Source organism: Chroicocephalus ridibundus, chromosome 6 (assembly GCF_963924245.1).
Source record: "Chroicocephalus ridibundus chromosome 6, bChrRid1.1, whole genome shotgun sequence".
NCBI lineage: Eukaryota > Metazoa > Chordata > Aves > Charadriiformes > Laridae > Chroicocephalus > Chroicocephalus ridibundus.
The window spans coordinates 68,178,057-68,199,105 of record NC_086289.1 but is presented as its reverse complement, the minus strand read 5'-3'; the positions used below and the strand labels follow the sequence as shown (position 1 = coordinate 68,199,105).

Below are 21,049 nucleotides of genomic sequence, written 5' to 3'. Positions count from 1 at the left end.
AAGTCTCCGTCATCCATTTTTTAGATTGGAAATCTGTGTGTATAAATAATGGCTGTTCCAGCTAATTAGATCCTTCAGTTGCTTTATGTGCCAGTGTGCTGATCTTGCCATAGCTCTTGTTTGCAGTCCTTGTTTTTCACAGGGTCGTGGAGCTGCTTAACACTTGCCATCTTAATTAACACATTTTCTCATAGAGTACTCGGGTCACTTCTTGCATGTTTACATGCGTGCCCATGGAGGTGTATCTTCTCTGTGTGCAAGCATTTGCGTGGAGAGCTGCATAATTTGGGAGCTGACTCCGATACTCTGCTGTCCTGCTTGTCCTACCCAACCCCACCGCGGGGCCAACAGCAAGCGGATTCCCAGGGCATCACCACTTGGAGAGGGTTTTCCACTGCTCAGTGTTCATCCAGTGATAATACAATTTAAAGAGACCTTCCTGAGTGTTTCAAGTGCCAGAAGTATGCAAGGTCACTGTGTTTGCTTTGGTGAAAACCTGAATTTTAAAGGTTGAGCGAGCTGCATTGAGCTGTAGCAGCCTGCAGAACGTGATGAAGATGAGCAGAGATGCACCTTGTCCCTTATGGGTGCAGCGGTCTTCCACACGCAAAATACTCTACTATGTGTTGAAAGCCTTTCCGAAATCACCTAATATAACTCTGTAAGGAGACTGCTTTGACAAGCCACCACTTGACTTTTGAAGCCGCTTCGTAAAGAAGCCTTTAATTAACTATTTTAGGCCTTTACTTCCCCATGTACAAGGGAGCTCCCAGAAGGATACACTTCAGAAAAGCAGAGCAAATTTTATCAGGCAGTTAGCATAATTTATAAAAAGAAAATTAACTTTAGATATGTGTTTCTCATCAATTAAAAGATGTGGGCAAATTTGATTGATGGTTACAGAAGGATGATGGCTGCATTTAAGGTTCAGGTTACCACACAGTTGAGGCATTTCAGCATTTTCTGATGTGATTTTTATGTAGGGTTTTTTTTTTTAGTGAATAGAGAAAAATGTGATTTTTTGTGAATAACCTCTTCAAGTAAATTTCATTGTATGTAGATATTTTAAAATTTATTCTATAGATATGAAATATTAGTTTTCCATAGTAGGATGAAATACCCTAAAGTCAATTTAGGTATTAAAGTCAATCCTTTATTTTATTTGGAGAAGGGCGCTTCAGACTGAAACATTCATGGGGGATGCTGCAGTTTCAATTTCATAAAAGAAATGAGTAAATTCCTGCCAGAAAATAGGAGGTTATTGTGAATGAGAGGAGTGTTCAGCAGTGTGCATTTCTGTTAAGTGTCGTTCTGAAGCAGTGACCACCCTTTGCATTTCTCACTGCAGCAGTGCCTGTGGCTCCAAGTTGCTTTCTCATAGGGGTGGTGGTGAGGAAGACTGACCAGCAAATGTTGTACAATTAATTGTACCTACAACTAATGGTTGAGGTCAGGTGTTTTCCAGGGGCGCCTTCGTTTGTAATTCCTTCTGCAGGAGTAAGAGGGACCATAGAGAGGGAAAGAGGATAAAACTATTTTGAAGCCTCAAAGTAGTGAAATGGTTTTTTTCCCCTAACTTCTACTGGTGACACAAATACATATATTGATGAAAATAGATTTCACGGAAGCTGGGGGGACCCCAGCACCAACTAGAGGAGGAGTGGGAGAGCTGCCGGCAGGCTGGCCGGCGTGGTGGGATGCTCTGCCAGCAGGATGCCCATGAGCAGCATCCCGGCAAATGGGTCTCTGGGCTGCAGTCTGGACCAAAATCCCTAAAGGATGCGGGGGCAGCTTCTGGTCTACTCAGAAGTTGAATACTGTGGGCTGTGCAATGGGAATTGAGGTAAGATGGAAAAGCATGGATATGGTGGAAGTCTTTGACATTTCTTTTTCATTTTTGTTCACCCCGTAGCCTCTTGGTTTCTTTAATACCAAGGATGTGCATAAACACACGCACTCACAGCCTCACACTTTTTCTTTTTGAATATTATCATAGAATCATAGAATGGTTCGAGTTAGAAGGGACCTTAAAGATCATCTAGTTCTAACCCCTCTGCCCTGGGCATGGTCACCTCTCACTAGACTATCCACTAGACCAGGTTGCTCAAAGCCCCATTCAACCATATTCCAGGCACTGGAAGTGACTTTCAAAAACCAGGATAAAATTACTTTTATAGTGAATACAATATAGAACTGTTTGTCTTGTCACTGCAGTGCAGCTAGGGATGTAATTACACAGATGTGGCTGATCACCTTTCTTGCTACAAAAGGAGAGGAGTTTGTCTCGGTTCCATGATTGCTTTACAGTTTAAATCTTTAATGACATCTAGATGTAATGTGAAAGGCAGTGGACTAAGCAAAAGTGTTGGGTTTTGCTTCTCACCAAGGGGGAAAAAAAAACCCCACTTGTGAGATCACACTTGAAATCGGTACAATCCTCAGCCTCGATGCCCATGGAAAAACTTGGCGATTGGACTGCACGTGGCTGGCGACAGCTGTCCATCACACCGACCGTCCTGACGGACTTCCCATCTGCCTGTACCCATCTGTCTCTTGACTTTTACTTGGGCTGCAAGATTTTTGTGACAGGATGGGCATTTTTCCTTACATGTGCACAGCCAGTAGCATACAAATATTCTCTCGTCTGGCACAAGACATATTTCAGAAAATTAATATGTATAAATTCTGCTTTTGTTTTATGCTCTTTAGAATTGCTCTGTTAGGGAGAGCACAAAAATACTCCCCTGCAGAGTAAAAGCTCCTCATTAAACACAAACGCCTGAACTTGGACTGAAATGATTAGTATACAGTGTATCTTTTGGCCTTCCCTTGGAAGAAAACCACTATTAAAATGTAACATTAAATATGCTGTACTCACGTGGAGAGTTTTCCTAGAACAATTTAATTCGTCTCACATGGCTTAGCTTGCAGAAAAATTGAACACGACTTCAGTGATATTTTAAGGTTGCAATTTAATAGGCAATTGACTTTGGAAAACTAAATATAAACCCAGGAAAGAGCCTGTTGCTGAGTAGAAGTAACTTTTGGATAGTTCCAGGCCTGAAATGATATAACCTTGTTATCATTTATTTTTCTCTTTTGTCTGGAGGTTGGCAGGAAAGCTGGAGCACTGGGCAGCAGCCTTTGCTACATCTTCCTTTTCCAGTTATGTTCAGATGGAAAGCAAAAAAAAAAAACCCACCACCAAACCCATGCCAAAAAGAGGGGTTTTCTATTCCCTCTTACAGTGGGAGAGTAATACTCACAAGAAAGGGATGCTAACGCTTAAAAACCAGCTGCTGGTTTGTATTTGGATCCCAGCAAGGAGTCTGAGCCAAAGCCCCGAGGGAGAGAGCTGTTTGGTGGTGGCTGGGATCCTGGGGGGAACCGACACCTCTCCAGGGCAGATGCTCTTCTTAGGTACTACCATTTACATATTTGCACAAGGCTCCATAACATCGGTACAACCATGCCACCTTGTGTTAATTTCTGTTTCTTTATGGCCTTGAGCAGTTGGAGAAAAAACTTTAAAAGAATTTTCTGTGGGTGGATGCATGTATAGATGTCATTTTTTAATACTGTTAAAGAGTCACTGCTATCTCCCTGTCTGAGCCTGATTGTGTATCAATAACAGGTGAAGTGATTCCACTCTGTCACTTTGTGCTTTAAAATTTAGAATAAAGAGATTACATTTCACAATTCTAGTTTCAAAATAACAAGAAGTTGAGCTGTTGTGGTATGTGTCTGGTCCAGCATGGGCAACTCTTTCTGGACTGCCATAAACTCCCTGCTGAAGAGTGGGCTATGCCTCAGCTCAGGGGAATTTGGTCCGTTATATCCCTGATTCCCGGGAAGTTTTGGGCAGGCAGGGGTCTTTTTGACAGAGGAATGACCTGTGGATTTTGCAACAGTTAGTAGCATGAAGAGTGTTTTATTGTGAGGAGTTACATTTGAGAATGCTTTACATTTAAAAAAAAATAAAAAATTGCTATGGATATGTGTACAGCTTTTCAAATGAAAATGTATTAATTAAACCTTTGCCTCTTTTCTACATAGTCCGCAGCAGAATACGTGAAGTCCCGCCTGCCTGAAGTCCTAAAACAACATCTTCAAGACTATGAGAAGGACAAGGAGAACAGTGTGCTGTCTTACCAAACCATCCTGGAACAGCAAATTTTATCAATTGATCGAGAAATGCTGGAAAAATTGACTGTATCCTATGATGAAGCAGGTATATTTATATTTCTTTCTAAGTTACATTTTACTGAAACAAAATTGCTCACTTTCAATCTTCCTCCCCCATACTAGTGCTTGTGCTGGCAAATTGAACTTTGTCCTCAAAGGTACGAGGTGACTCGGTGAAACATTTCTTTCTCCTAAAATCAAGTTGAAGTAGAAAATTTTCCACTTCAGTGATTGAATACTAACTACCCGAAAGGACAGTTATTTTTTTAACAGCACTTTGTCCTTTGTAATGCACTGATGGTGATTGATCTAGCCGGTTCTCTTTATTGTCTCTGCAAGTGGTGTGACCTGGTTTCTGCTGGTTTCTCCTTCACTGCTAACTTATTTTTGAGGCTCACTTAGCTAAGACTGTACTGGATAGTCACAGAATCTGATTTTTGAATGTGACGTGATGCATGTGGATAGCCAAAACCAGCTAATTTGTAGAGTGTTGGAGGCATTTTAATGATGTAGTTACAAGGATTTTCAGTTTTGATATTTATGTCTTAATATTATGGAGGTTTTCTTAGTTATAGCTAATACTTTTTACTGGCCTTTTGTTTTAAAGTAGTTAGAAATGTCTTCCAGCTTTTAGATCCTTCACAGACTTGTCCTGATGCGTGGTGGTCTTTACAATTACAGAGGAAAAAAGAGAAGCTGTTGATATTTTTCACTGGTCTTCCAAAATAGCTTCCAATATCTGCTACTTGCCTACTCCCCTCAATCTTACCACGTTTCTTGGTGTTTCAATAAATTGAGGTTATGCAGCCTTGTAAAGAAAGAATCAAACAAAAAGAGCAGTTCATTATTTTACTGCTGAATTAGTATTCGTGGCAGTGAGTGGACTGTCAGTGCGTACAGCGGTCCGTACAGACAAGCCGTGTGTTTTCCACCCTAGGGGTGTGTGTGCCCGGCTCACTGCGCTCCCTGACGAGTAGCAGTGAAGACGCTGTTTCTCCAGTTCACTTAAACCACTCATGGCCGAGAGCTGCAACACACCATCTCCTTCATTCGCAGCCCCACCAACCAGCCTTGGGCAGCCTTGTGGTACGAAAAGAGAGTTTATACTTAGTATGTCCTCATTTTTGGGTTTTCCTTAATCCCCGGTGGCACTTTCTTGTTCTGTTACTCCCCTGACCATAGCTGGTACGGTGGTGCCCTTGGAGAACTGAACTCAGCTCCAGGCTTTCCTTCCAGCTGTTTTAGGCAGAAGCCTAGACCTTGTAACTGGGTTTTCATCCCATTTAGATACTGCTTGCCAGACACCACGCCAACTGTTTTGGTTGGACCTGGTTAGATGTCACACTGCTAAAATCACCATCTTCTGAGTTTCTCGTCACTAGCCCAGCTACGGGAAACCAAGCACTGAGAAGCTGGTGTTATTTTGTTCTATTACTTTGTACTCACGCTGCAGTGCCCTGGAGTACTTAAAATGCTCAAACTACTTATCAACTTTGTTCAGACTCCTACTCAGACTCCCACTCACTAGCAATACGATTCTCTTAAGCTACTTTGATCTCAAAGGCGCTCGAGCAACTTAAAATGCCATTTGCAGACTGCGCGTTCTGGGTACTTACAGGGCTGTGAGCTTTAGTAACTTCAAGTAATTACAATGCTCTATTACTTTATCAATTATATTCACGCGCTTACCCAATAAATAAGCCTGATTCTCTTAAACTGCTTTGATCTTGAATGCTCGAGCCCCGTACGGTGCTGTTTGCAGACTACATGTCACGTACTTAAGGAGTCATATGAGTTCTCGAAGGACAACAGAGTTAAAATGAGGTCGCGGGTTATTTGTTTAATCACATATGGCCTGTTTTTAATGATGCATAAAAAATATGCTTCAGAAGTTGTTGCTTTCTCTTGCTTCTGTTTATCTTTTTCAATGCAGAATTTACCAGCCCAATGAATCATGTAAATCCTTTTCCCTGGTTTGGTCACTTCATCTCTCCAGTCATTTTGATTGATAGAAGTTTGTTAGGAAAGAAAAAATGCAGTGGAGGAAATTACTGACTCCTGTCAGAAGAAAAAGCAAGCATTTTCCTTTATTGAAAACTGCATGTTTGTACAGAGAAAATAAAGATTAAGACTGCTTGAAACTCATGTTTGGGGATTTATATCATGCAATAAAAAAATCATTTAGAAATGAGAAGCTACATAAATAACTACTTTAGAAAAGTCCCAGCATATACGCACATTCAGAATGGAGAGAGAGCGCAGCTTGCTGTAAATAAAAAGCCAGAATTTCAGCTTCCCAATCAGGTAGAGACCTTTAGAGATTAAAACACGGAGATGGAGCCCGCTCGTCATTCTAATCATGTCACTTGTTTACTACAAAAGCAGAAATGATGCTACCTGCTCTTGAAGTAGGATCTGATTGTGAGCAAAGCGCAGAAAATGGGCAGCTAAATATAATTGCAGCAGCTGCTCGTGATCCCAGGCGCTCCAGCTATTCAGCACTTGAGCAGTTGTGTTGGTGACATTTTTCTTTTATTGGTGTTTTTCCGTACCCAAGTCAATTTAATGAGAAGATCGAGCTGCTGGTGGTACATACAAAATGAAGAAAGCGATCTTTAGAAATCAAGATGGTGAAAATAAAAGCGGTAGCGATGTATGGGGAAAATACAACTTTGTCTGGTGGGAGACTACGTGAGACATCAACAAAACCCATCCCAGAGAGCACTGTCGAGGGTTTAATTACTGTAATCATGAGTGGTTGGAGTTCTGCTATGCCAGCCAGGGACACTAGAAAGTTAGATGTTTAAGGTACATGATAGAAGAGCTCAGTGGCTGACTGTAATAGGGTGCCACAGGTAGGGGAGCACTTCCACAGCAAGGGAGCAGACCTTTTCCATCCAGGAAACCTTTCCCATCCCTCTTCGAAAGGCCATTTTCCAAGGGTTCACAGAGTTAGCTCACCCCCAGCTAACTCCCTTCGCCCCAGGGATGTCTCCCGAAGCAGCTAGAATTCAGCTGCATCCATTTTCCAGAATAAAAGAGAACTGCACCAAAATGGCTTGGGCTTCTGGTACAATTTTGCATGTTAATTTGGCCTTTCTGGCAGCATGCAATATTAATAACGTGCAGCTTCGATGGACTCGACATCCTAATGCCGCTTTTTGTAAATCTTTCCCTTTAGGAAATCAGTATATCGGAGCTACCGAATAAAATGAGTTCATCTAAAAATAGTCAAATGTTGACAAGATTTTTAGTGAAGTTTGACTAAGGAAGCTTTATAAAATGAAAGCAGGCCAAAAGTGACAGATGGGTACAAATCCTTTCATAATCCTTAAATCCCTTAGTTTAAAAAGTGGCATTCTTGACTAGCTAAGGCTGGGTTAATTTTGTGCAAGAATATTTTTTTCCCACTGAAGCTTTACTGGATGTTAATCCTATTTCTTCGATTTATAGTATCTCTAAACATCTGGGGTGGTCAGTGACTACTCCATACAAATACAAGTTTAGGATATTTAAAGGCACTTTGGCATTTAACTCTGGTGTGCCAGGTAGCTAAAGCCTGCTAGGAGATTCTGGTGGTGTTTTTTACTGTAGTCAATAGGTTTTTCTTTAATGAATGGCCCCTCTCCCCCAGAGTCCCGTAGAAATTGAGTTTCATTATTGTGCGACAAGAAAGATGAATTTCATTTTTCCCTGCCGTGAAGCAGTCATGAAAGATACTGATATTTAGGCGCTGCATCCAGAGCCAGATGTCAGCCCAAAACGTGTTTTCTCAGCTAATATTTGCCAGGGTGCCCTGGGTGGCTGCTCCTCCATGTGTCCTCCCAGGGGGGACCAAAAGCTGACCCCTGCGTGCCTCTCCCTGCGGGTGCCATTTGCGTTAGATTTCGTTTGAAAACCTTTAGATTCAGTTGATGTGCACCACTGCTTGAGACGCTCGCTGTCAGTGCCGTAGTGTTTCTTAAAGTGAGGTTCTTTCTTAGGCTCACGGTCCACGTCCCAAATTGCCTGAATACTCTGATTTTGGCAGCAAATTTTATTTTCTGCTGAGATAAAATGTGGCCATTAGCACTACAACACATTGCACTTTGTCTCTGGGTGAGATGGGGGTTTGTACCCTGCCTTCCCCAACCATGCCCAGGTGCTGCGCTCTCCCTGGGCATCACACAGTCCTTCAAAGCAGGTGAGGCGTCATCCTCTGCTCCTCACTCCCAGCACGATTTAGTATGTAGCGAATGGATAAGGAATTAAATCAACTCCTCGTGTTCAGCCTGTATTTCTGTTCCTTGCAGAAGACTGGGGCTGGTTTCTCTAGTAGCTGCAGCTGTGAAAACCGGCTTCAAGCATAAATCCAAGGCTCAGACATTCATTCCAACTGCAAGACCACAACCTGACTGGTCCTGTGAGCATTTGCTGTTTCTGGCAAAAGTACAGAAAAGCAAAAATATCCAATATTAAACTGCAGCCTAAGAGGCTGGCAAATCCATCTGCTTCACGCAAACATCCATGCTAGTGTGGTCACACTGGGAAAAGGTTGACTTCAATCATCAAGGGGCCGATGGTGCCCCTTTTTCTGTTGCAGTGCTCCCTTTTGGGCAGCACAGGCAGGTGTTTTCCCTCAGAGAAAGTGACTACAAGGAGAAAATGAGAAAATTAAAGCAGTAAAATTGCACCAGAAATATATCCTATAATTTGGGACGCTGGGGAAAATCCTTTTTTGTGTGCCTTGGCAGGGGTGTAGCAATCAGGTACGTTTATTTTCTGATGTGTCGCCAACATGTCGACACGGCAGATATGTAACAGCACTCCAATGTGTTGGGCAACATTTGTTGCCATGCCAGAGGCTTCTGACAAGGAGAAAGCCAGAGTGGCTTGCAGGCCACCGCGTGTGGTGGCTTTCTCTCCAGCTCAGGTTCAGTTTTTATAAATGACTTTTAGGTATTTGATCTCAAGAACATGATCTAAAACAACTCCCTTCTCTGGTTGCTGCAGTGGGAACTCAGTGTTGTGCTTTGCCAAACAATGCAATAGGAAGTTTCACTCTTTATAGCCAGATGATTACTACTGAATTTATTTAATCTCTGCCTTACGCCCATCACTTTCTTTGGCATATTTAATTTCTTTTACACATTAAAGCTACATGTTAAACTTGGTCACCCCGACCCAGTGCTGTTTTACTGCAGAGGACCGGTACCTACAGCAGAAATCGCAGGGCAGTCACCAAGAGTAGAATTTGTCTCTTTTACCTTTCAATGGCTGCGTTATAGACATCCAATTCTGGGCAACTTTTCTCGAGCTCTTCAGTAGTCATCGGAAAGAAATGAGCATTTCTAGAGTGATTCATGGGTTTATTTTAAGCACCTACTTTAGTATGTGAAGAGTCATATCCTAAACGTGCCCGCTCTTTTCCGTTGGCTGTGGATTAGCTTTTGCTCACAGGTAAAATACAGGTAGGCAGCTCTAGGTGGGAGCTGAACGCCAGCCTGTGTGTCTCTGTAGGTGTACACATAAAAACATTTAAATTACATTTCAGGGTGTAGCTTCAGTGCAGACCATGTGACTCTCTAATTTCCTATGTTGTGGTCTTCCACCTGTCTAAAATACTGGTAATGTTTGTAAACAACAGACATGTATTTAAGCCAGCCCAAGCGTGTTGTATTCTCTTGCTCCATTAAAATAAATTTTTGTTATTCATATAATTATAACCTTTCAGCAGAAGCTCAGAGCAGAAATAGCACTTTGACAGGTGCCTACTTGCCTGTGAAATATTCTTCTCTTCCTCATCGATTTTTGAAGTAGGTATTTAGCTATTTAAATTTGTCAGCTAGCAGTTGATTTTTCAGTACCAATGTAAATGCTAGCAATACTTGGCTATTGGTATTTGGTAAATATAGTTCTACATTTGGTGAAACTAAAAATACATCTCATATATATTTGGTGAAAGCTCTGTGCAGTGTAGGTGCAATGGTGACTCTACGGGGCTGTGTCCGTAAGTTAGAGATTTTTTTATTAATCACGTGAAGCACTCTGTTTTTACTCAAGCATATGTAACTATTTTTAGTCTTAGTATGTAAATGCCACGTACTCTTCACTTTTGTATTTATACATTTCTAGCAATTAAAAAAAGTAATTAAAAGTTCTACTATTACCAAAGTCCCACAGAAAGAGAAGAAACCGGGGTGCTGACATCAGAAGTATAATAGAAAATGTTTTTTAAACCACTTAGTGGTTTTAATACTAATTATTACTAACTGACCAATACCTTTCTGTGTACTTATTAACTCTGGAAAACATCTTAAACACACAAATTTATTTTTAGGAACTTCCTTAATTCAGTCAGAAATTGTGACAGAGTGGGTTCATGTTTGTGCCCAGGGGTGGAGTGGTTTGACGTCTCCTGGGTTCGGGAAGGGCTGCTCCTCTGCATTGCAATAGTGCTTTTAATAGGGTTTTTTCAGCAATGCTGCATTATCACCACCTGATTGCCATCTTCCCTCTTTGTATCTTTGGCCTGATGAAAGACTTCAAAAGTATGTAAGCTCTGGAGAATTAAAACCACTATCTGAGGTTTATTTTGCGTAAGTTTGTGTTAGATTTCATTTGAAAACCTGTCAGTTCGGTTGATGTGCACCATCCATTGAGATGATCGCTGTCAGTACCATAGTGTTTGTCCTCAATTTCAGACACACACGTTGCACGAGCACATGGACATGAGCATGGATTTATCTTTTTTATTATTACTATTTATTAAAAAGATATCGGCCAGAGATAGCATGGAAATTCAGCGTAGGCAAAGAGAATATCTGTTCCAGGCTTCTGGAAGAAAGCCATCCGTCTGGGCGGAGGTTTGTCACCTGCTGGTGGATGCAGAGATAAATGCCTGAAGGGTCCTGTGAGTAGCAGTGAAGGCAGCAAAGTTTGTTCTATCTACAAACCTGACAGACCATTTGGAGATCCTTATTAAATTTTCCTGCATCATTACGCGGACAAGCGTAAACAGCATTACGGTAGCAGGGTGGAGTGGTACAAAACCTCAGCGGCTACACCTTTGCAAAACCCTTCATTACACCCACAGTTGCTAAATTTCTGTATTGAAATGAATATCTTCGGTCTCGGTGCTCCTAGTTTTGCCGTATCACGTACAAAAAAGCCAATATTTGCGTTCTTTTGAAAACATTTTAATAGGAAAATCATTGAGAAGGAAATATATAGTAATAACATCAAGAACGTGCACGTGCAGAGGGATTTATGATCCCGGGGCGCAGCTGTGTCTCTGGAGATCGCTCGCGCTCTTGCACACGTCTTTGTGTCATCTGCCCTTGCGCTCTCCCCGTTTGCAGCAGCGTTCAGCTCGTGCTAAGCCCTGCTTTGCATGCTCAACGGCATTGCACGCCACAATCCATCACTGTTAGCCTTTTCCATTATTTCCCAGTGTTTGAATTATACATGGGGAGATGCAGAAGGAAAAAGGAGCGGGAACAAAAGGAGGCTTTCTGTTCTCAAGTGAAGCTTTCTTAAAAACCCTATCCATAATCTGTAACAACCCATTAAGGTAAAGAAGTTGGTCATAAACAAGCAAAAACTGGCTTTTCCTCATGCTATAGTACCTTTCTAACAGTGGCAGTTGCTGAGTTTTGGCAGTATCGGTGCTTTTCCTCTCTCCATGCGCATCTTTTCCAGGCGGCTCTGGGATTACAGACTGCAGCTCCTGTCCGCCAGCAGCTTGGGCGTATCTTTGGAAAGGTGTTTGCCTGGCCAGTTGGATTTGCTGATCTCATGCAAAAGTTCCCCCCAAACTGTGCTGTTTTCACTCAGCCACATGCCAAGAGGATGATTTCTGAAGTGACAGCTCTAGCCTCAAAGAAGGGACGTTCAGCAGGTGGGGAGGTTTTGCGTTTGCGGAGTAGGGTTTGATGCAGAGTACTGGAAGATATAACCAGAAAATCTGGAAAGGAAAAAAGTACAGTCCAAGGTGACTTTTGGCCGGGCGTTGGAAGATGATTAGCCCCTGAGTTTGATTAACCTGAAAAGGGGAAAAGTCATCAACTTGGTTTAAGCTGCCACCCTTGCTGAGGCCAGCCAGCCTCAATTTACAGCTCAGTAAAATCTGCATCAGCGAGTGGATAGTGGAGGGGATGGGGACAGAGTGAGGCTCTTGAATTAAATCACAAACTTCCTTAATTGTGTGTAATTCTGGTGCGTTATCACTCCTCATCCCTGTTTCCCTCCTCTTGCTCCCACTCTTCTGCCAGTGCAGGAGATACAAAGTAAGATCACAGTCCCCTTGGACAGGCTGCATGTTTGTATTTGCAATTTGGCGATACACCTTGGGCACTGAATAAATAACTCTTAAATACCACCTTGCTGTACAACTCTGCCTGTGTATTAATAAGTTCCTTATTTGTTCAGGAGTTAAGGTGAGTGATCCGTCACACGAGCGCCTCGTGGCCAGCTGGAGAGCGCGGCAGATATTTACAGTGGTCCTCAATGAAATTAGCTGCAGCCCGACGGACGGTCCTGCAGCCAAGGGGGGTTAGTCCGTCGTGCAACCCAAGCCCAGGAGCCGAGGGCTAATGCAGTCATAGTCAAACCCATTTGTTGGGTACGATTGCCAGCCGCAACGGGGGGTTCCGAACAGCCCCGTTAAGGATGAGTGATGCAGAGATGTGCGCAGCATCTGTAAGCTAGCCGTTAGTTACTCTGTTTGTGAAGAATTTGCTAATTATATGCCTTGAGTTCGGTTTAGAGCCTACCCGCTGACACCTTATTTATAGCTGCTGCTTTAAATCTGGTATTTATGGCTCAGGCACCTCAGGAAAGTGCAGGTCAATTCCTGGGGTTCAAATGAAATTTTGCAGCCTCGATCCTTTAGGCAGGACTGGGATAGAGCCAGAAAAGTCACAGAACTCAGCACAAATTGGCTGCTTTCAGGTTTTTTGGGGACAGATGGGTTCCAAGTGGCATTTTCATTTTGCTCCTGCTTTTTCCATGTGATTACAGGCCTTGTTACAGCTGAATGTCGGTAATAAAAGGCTGTTGAGCATCTAGCATAACATTTTCTAACTAGATAAGGTCAGTCATGCTCTTACATGGCCCTGTGGGACAGCCTGTGGAGCAGTGGCATTGCTGACGCTTAAAATCAGCAAGCATCGGCTGTCCCTGTGCCGCCACCAGCAAACTTCTGCTTTGCTTAAAATGTAGGGCAGATCCTGCAGCAGGTCCGCACCGAACTGACTCCCGCAAAGCCAGTTAGTGTCATAGACGTGACATCTTTGGCACTGTGATTGTGGAGGGGTTTATTTGTCTGAAATTGCTAAAAGGATGGAATCCCCCCCTTTTTTTTACTTTTTTTTTTTTTTTGGTGTGTGGTCAGTTGTGCAGTCTGTGTTTTATGTTGAGATTTGATGTATTTCCATAGTGGGAAGTGCAAAGCCGTAGATTTCTAATGGATCCGTAGAAGATCTGTCTTACAGATCACAGAATTTGCGACAAATCTTAACAAAGCAGACTATGCATATCTTACTGTAAAACTTTTAGTAGTTTTGTTTTCAAATTTTCATCCAGCTCTTTCTTAGGAAAGTTAAGGTATTGTTATTTTGAGGGAATACCCTTATCTTTCCCAATGAAAAATGTATAGCTTCTTCCTGAGCACCCTAGGTTCATGTGAGCGGCTTTTGTTAACAGAAGTGGGTATTTTGCTGGGCTTGGAAGGGTTGTGATATCCTCTGGCTCCTCTTCTGCCGGCCGTTTGACATGACAGAAATCCCACTGCTGTGTTCTGAGATTGTTCAGCACAGTTTTCGAGCTAAACAAAACCAAGCTAGTTACTGCCTTGGGTCAGAGTTACTCGGGTCTCCTAGGGATGCCTCCGGTTCCAAGGAGATCAATTACATGAAATTGCCCCTAAATTTTAGTGCTGCTGTAGAAGTCAAGTCTCTAGGGAGACCTTAGAGCCCCTTCCAATCCCTAAAGGGGCTACAAAAAAGCTGGGGAGGGACTCTTGATTGGGGAGTGGAGCGATAGGACAAGAGGGAACGGTTTTAAACTGAAAGAGAGGAGATTTGGATTAGATGTCAGGAAGAAATTCTTGACTGTGAGGGCGGTGAGACCCTGGCCCAGGTTGCCCAGAGAAGCTGTGGCTGCCCCATCCCTGGAGGTGTTCAAGGCCAGGCTGGATGGGGCTTGGAGCAACCTGGTCTGGTAGGAGGTGTCCCTGCCCAGGGCAGGGGGGTGGAACTAGATGGTCTTTAAGATCCCTTCCAACCCAAACCATTCTGTGATGATTGTAAGTCTGGGAATTGTGCCCTCGTGGCCAAGAAGGCCAATGGCATCCTGGGATGCATCAAGAGGAGTGTGGCCAGTAGGTCGAGGGAGGTCACCCTCCCCCTCTACTCTGCCTTGGTGAGGCCGCACCTGGAGTACTGTGTCCAGTTCCGGGCTCCCCGGTTCAAGAAGGACAGGGAACTGCTGGAGGGGGTGCAGCAAAGGGCTACAAAGATGATTAGGGGACTGGAACACCTCTCTTATGAAGAAAGGCTGAGGGATTTGGGTCTCTTCATTCTGGAAAAAAGACGGCTGAGGGGGGACCTCGTCAACGCTTATAAATACTTAAAGGGTGGGTGTCAGGAGGATGGGGCCAGGCTCTTTTCAGTGGTGCCTGGCAACAGAACAAGAGGTAACGGGCACAAACTTGAGCATAGGAAGTTCCACCTAAACATGAGGAGGAACTTCTGTACTTTGAGGGTGGCAGAGCACTGGCACAGGCTGCCCAGAGAGGTGGTGGAGTCTCCATCTCTGGAGACATTCCAAACCCGCCTGGATGCGTTCCTGTGCCACCTGCTCTGGGTGACCCTGCTCTGGCAGGGGGGTTGGACTAGATGATCTCCAGAGGTCCCTTCCAACCCTATGATTCTATGAATTGGGGAAAACATGTTCAATAACAGATGGGGGGATGAGGGGGAAATTAGGTGTAATTGCTATTTGAAAACAATAACTTTTGTTTTTCAGTTTATACAACCTGTGCTTTTCAGCAGGGGAACGCTGCGTGCTCGCCGTCGTTTGAGCTGGGGGCTGCGCTTAGTCTGCTCTGCCCAACATCTCGAAACCTTGCACTAAGCTGGACCCTTCAGTCTTGTTGCTTGGTTTATGTAGCAGCTGGTTAGAGCTATTGTAGGACTATGGCTTGGAATAGCAGTAGCAGGATCCCTATCTGTACGTACACTACGTTGCATGGTCTTCTACAGTCATTTTAGTTTCCAGTGCTTCAGGAGCTCTTACATCAGAAGAATTCAGACTTTGCAGCTTGCATGCAAATGCTTGTGTTGGACTGACCACACAGACCATGTTTTAGCCCGTGGGTATCAGAGGCTCACAGGGAAGTGTCAGCAAGAGATTTCTTTTCCTCTCATGCACAGGCCTTAGCAGAGGCATTTTTTCTTGTCGAATCGCTGCAAGGCTGCACGGGAGGTTTAACTGCTGCAGAACACCTGAGCCCATCCGCAAAGGACGTTGTACGTGTGGTTTTCTGCACTTTAATTAGTCTGGTGAAATACAGGCATTTATAAACAGAAAAAAATAAACTGTCTTCAACATATTTTCTACTTCTAGTGTATTAAATGGCTGAGTGGGGTGCTCAGGTGAAACTAAATATGGGAGCGATGCCAAGAAATTGACTCTTGAACTGAGATGGAGATTCCCCTTGTATTAAGATTATTTTTCATAAAGACAAGAAATGAATCACGCGGTGCTGGGATAGCGCGAAGGTGGGAACGTTCCCCGTTTCTGCGGCGGTATTGATGAGGCAATGTCAGAGCAGTCTGGAAGATGGAGAGGCTGCCCAAAAGGGTTTCTCTTTTTCGGTAATTAACTTTTGTTACCTGATGCACAAAACTTCTTTACGGTTCTTGTTTTCCTGCCTGGAAGACGCTTTTAGGCATTTTTTACATAGCTTCATCTACACGAATCTTTTAGTCTGTAGGTATGTCCCAAATTACTGTGTATGATGAATATAATATGTTCAATAATGAGCAGGATTGAGCTATATATACACACTCATTGATTTCTGATTGAAATAGGATCGATCTAAATAGAAATACAGTATCGTTTCTCTGTTTCAAATGTAAAATCTTAAAATACTACTGCAGACAGCCAGGTAGGAATTGTTTCATGGTGGAAATTAAGGTACGATCTTAGAAATATTCGAAGTAATTTTTATATATTTCTAAGAATCCTGTGTTTCTTTTAATCTATTTTAAAAGAAGTTTTTTAATTTTAGAGGAAAAAAATTGTTATGTTGAGATGATTAATGAATTATGAGACCTTGAATTTTCAGAATGGTTATTTTTAGGTTTGCGCTTTACAGAACTGACTTTTGCAGAAGAATTTTGTTAAAGAAAGGGACAGGTGCAGCTCATTTGTAGGAAACACCAGCACTGAGGGGATTCAGGGACGAATGCCTGGATGACAAATAGGCTGCTCAGTCCCATCCGCCTTGCAAGGCATTTGAGGAAAAGGAGGTGGGTACTTTAAAAAGGCACAGGTCTTTTTGAAAGGTATTATGAGTGATCAGCAGTTTATTTTATTCGCAGCTGGTTAGCCCAGGAATTTGCCAAAATTGTATATTTTGAAGATTATCATAGCATTTTCTCGAATCTGCATAGCTTCTGCTAAAAGAAATTGTGTAGCTATTTAAACATTTCAATAACCTATAAAGGAGCAAAAGGCGAAGAAGTGCTAATGAGCACAATTAGCTCAGCCCTTCACAAAATCTTTGATGAAGGCTTGCTGTCATTGAAAATGCAAGTGATAAATGGTGCCTTGGATTAGAAACCGGCCAAGGAGGAGGAGCACAGATTGTTGCAATCCAGAAAAAGGTCCATCCCAGGAAAAGGTCCATCCCAGCAAAAGGTTTTGCAGCAGTCCCACCAGAATTTGCGGATGATTACGGGTTGTTGAGATCATTTTTATCGGTTGGGAGAACTGTTGTCTTTCAGTATCTGATTTGTCCCCCCTTTCCCACGCAGAGACGGTGGTTTGGGGAGCATAGAGTCATAGACTCATAGAATCATTTAGGTTGGAAAAGACCCTTGGGATCGTCGAGTCCAACCATCAACTCCACTCTACAAAGTTCTCCCTTACACCGTATCCATTAACACCACATCTAAACGAGTCTTAAACACATCCAGGGATGGTGACTCCACCACCTCCCTGGGCAGCCTATTCCAGTGTCCAACCACTCTTTCTGTGAAGAATTTTTTCCTAATGTCCAGCCTAAACCTACCCTGCTGCAGCTTGAACCCATTCCCTCTTGTTCTATCACTAATTACCTGTGAGAAGAGACCAGCACCAACCTCTTTACAGTGTCCCTTCGAGTAGTTGTAGAGAGCGATGAGGTCTCCCCTCAGCCTCCTCTTCCTCAAACTAAACAGTCCCAGCTCCTGCAATCGCTCCTCATAAGATTTATTCTCCAAGCCCTTCACCAGCTTCGTTGGCCTCCTCTGCACTCGCTCTTTCTTTGAGGCATCAGAGTGACGAAAGGGCTTCGGCCCCTTCAGTTCCCCTCACAGCCGTAGTGCAAAGGAAACGTGAATGTCTGCTGCGTGGTTTTATTGTTGCTTATCTTATAGATAAGCAGTGGATAATTAGATTTATTTTTATGGCTTTGGATTAGAATTGGTGGGTTGTTTGGAGGGCGTGCAGAGGCAGCATTTCATGATCTTGATGGGCTTACAACACCTCCCTCTCCACCACTTCTTATCCATATTCCTGGTGACTGGGAAGCAAAAGATTCCTGCACCCTCCCTCATATACTGACTTACAGTCTCAGTCTTGCCTATGCCACAGGCTATAATCAAAGTTTTATTTGCATTGCCTGAGGGGTATGTGCAGAGCATGTAAAATAGAAATTCAGGAGACACATGGCTGGTCTCGACGGCAGGAGCTGTGGCAGATGGGTACAGAGGACAGCTATATTAATGATAAAAATGTCAGTATCTGCCATGAAAACTACTGGAGTCCTGTTGTTTAGGTTTTAAAGTCCCTGTAAGGCAAGTGGAAATGCATGGTCTATAAATGAGAAAGAAGCTGCATGCAGTGTGAGTCACTAGTGGAGAGTAAATACATATCTTTTTTTTTTTTTTTTATCTTGCTTTTTGCACTGTTCTGAGTAATTCTGATTATTGAAGCTCATTCTTCATACTAATTCTTGCTTAATTATTGTGTAAATTGCTTAATTATTGTGCCAAAATACTAGTTCTTGCTTAATTATTGTGTAAATTCAAGCCTGAGCACTGTTGAAAAAAGATGGGAAGGGTGTTTTTGAGTTGTTTTTTGTTTGTTTTTTGATCAGTCCAGCCAAGTGAATACTGAATTTCTTGACCTGCAGTCGCTCTGAATGCATTTCTGCTCAAAGGGCATGGTAGACCTCTCCAGCGCTCAGGCGTCACAGGAGTGCTGTTGTGCACCATCAGTTTGTGAACAGGGATCCAGACTTACCAAAAAGCGGTGGTGTGGGTTAATTTAACATACCTCTCATCCCACTGGGAGTCGCCGATAAGGCAGAAGAGGTTGGAGCTGTTATTCCGCTGTCAGTTCAATACCCGGGTAAGGGATTCAGCTGCTTCAAACCTGCTGCTATTTTCGAAGATACCGTCAGTGCAGGGCTCAGGCTGTTTACGTAGAAATTTCCCCCAGCTTTATGTTTGACCCTACGAAATGCAGACTGCGAAAGCTGTGTCCGTCAAAGCATGGTGGAGGTCCAGGCACCCACAATATTCCCTTTCTAATTAGGGTTACTGGGGATCTTTCTCCCTTGCAGCTTCACAGCGGTCCCAGCTGGTGCTTTGGGCACTTCCAGTCACTGCCTTGTCGTTTCCTGGTCTCTTTGCATGTCTCTCAGTCTCTCTCTAAAAATTGATATCGATTACATTCGGGGTTTTTCTTTCCCTTGTCACTTTGCTTTGTTTCCAGAGATGAGATGAGACTAATTTCCTATTGCGCAGACTTCTGTCTAATACAGACGAGCTGTCACAAGACCTACCCGTGTGGGAATGAACATAACTTTGAGCCCTCTGGGGTTTAATGCTTTTAGGCCAAATGTTAAGAGGACAGTGTTGGTCGCTTTGAAGATAATGATGATGGTCTCTGTTTCTGACGACATCCCAATACAAAATGGGCTGCGGGAGATGGTCAGTGAAAGTGTTGGGATAAATATCTGCAAAGAAAACAGGCTTTTAGCTGAGAGAAGGGACCCCTCTGGGATGAAGAAGCAGGTGTGGAGGTCTGTATGGAAACATTGGTGATGTGCGTGTTTGCAGATGGAGTTACGCAGAAGATAGATAGACTATGGAGGGGTTGAGGAGAGGGGAGAAGAGGGGAGGAGAGGAGAGGGAGAGGGGAGGGATGAAGGGGTCTTCAGAGATGCTTGCGATTAGAGAAGCAAAGGGGAAAACTAGGAGAGAAGTGTCTCATCAGCCGAGAGGAAGCACTGAGCTGGCTGGGCTGGAGGCAGGTAAGAGGGATGAGAAAAGCTCTCTTTGTGCGCTGCGGCTGGAAAACGTTATTGTGATCTTGTCAAAAGCCATGTCGATGGCAAGGCTGGGGCAGAGGCTGTGTTGGAGGAAGTGCCGAGTGGAGCCAGAAGGAAGGAGAACCTCTGGCAGTGACTGCAAACTTCATCTTCAGTGAGCTTGGAGGTGAGGCAGGAAAGCAGTGGTAGCCATAAAAATCATCAAGGGTAATGGTGTTTTTTTAGAGAGGGGCATTACAAAGATGCCCTGCAAAAGAAAAGAGCCAGAGAAGCATAGAGATGGGGCAGTAAAGAATAAAAAATGTTAAAATCAAGTCACTAGAGTAGGAAGAAAAGTTGATGGGAGGTAGCACACGAGACACCTCGGCACGTGTTGTGCAAATGGGGAAGCAGCAGTTGAAATGTGGGAGGGGGAAGTCTCATTTCTCAGTTTTGTCTGAGAAAGAGACTCTGTGCGAAGAGCCACAGAAAAGGTGTGGGAGAACTGGGAAAAGCAGTGGGAAGGCACATGTGGGAAGGACAGTTGTTCAGAAGGAAGAGCCTTGGGCGGGGACGTCTGCTGTTGAGGAGCCTGAGGTGAGGGCAGGGTGGAGGTGTGATTCCTCACCAAGGCATGGGCCAGAGTTCAGGGCTGAGGAGAGCGATGGGGGGGAAGAGGAAGGGAAGGGGTTACATGTGCTGATGGCCTGAAACCTGTGGGTTATGAGAGACTTGGGAAACAAGGAAAACTCGGCAAAGAGGGAGAAAAGAAGCAACGTGGTGAGCACATGGTGAGATTAACTGCGCTTTTGCTAATGGATTAGGATGAAACAAGGGCACTGGGGAAATTTTAACGAATTTGGGCCATCGGGAGCCCAAGAGCTCCGGTCCTCATCCTGAGCTGTCCCACCAGCGGGGATTTGCAGCCAGGTGTCCGCAGGATTTTGTGACAGCACACTCAAAACACGAGATCTCCAGGGTCTGCAGAGTGAGCTGGATCCTGCCTGGGCTCTCTAATGCCTTTTAATGTATTAATCAGGTCTTGTTTGCACCCTGGTGCCTTTTCCTCCTTTCGATAAAGCGGTTATCTAAAAACTGGTAGAGCCGGTGCAGTCTTGACTTTTACAAGGTGCGTTGTCTGATACTAAAATACGCCACCAATAATCTTACCCGACTGATAAAAAAAGAAAACATAAAAATAAAAAAAACCCTCTACCTCTGCAGCCAGCATAGTGCAGGTTTTAAATTTTGTGGTGATTTTCTTTGTAAACTGCTCAGCAGGGTATTATTCAGGCAGCTGCATCGAGGGACTAATATAACATGTGTTCTCAATTTTGGACCCTTTATGTTGGGAATTTT

The 21,049-nt window shown here is 43.6% G+C and overlaps 1 protein-coding gene across 1 annotated transcript in view; it reads left to right on the top strand.

The window, feature by feature from the left end:
- The window catches only part of PPM1L (protein phosphatase, Mg2+/Mn2+ dependent 1L), a 109,760-nt gene that overhangs the window by 71,120 nt on the left and 17,591 nt on the right, over positions 1-21,049 (top strand). Inside the window, exon 2 of the mRNA XM_063339399.1 lies at positions 4,057-4,231. Coding sequence (XP_063195469.1) covers positions 4,057-4,231 — 175 coding nt within the window. The remainder of the gene's footprint in view (positions 1-4,056; positions 4,232-21,049) is intronic.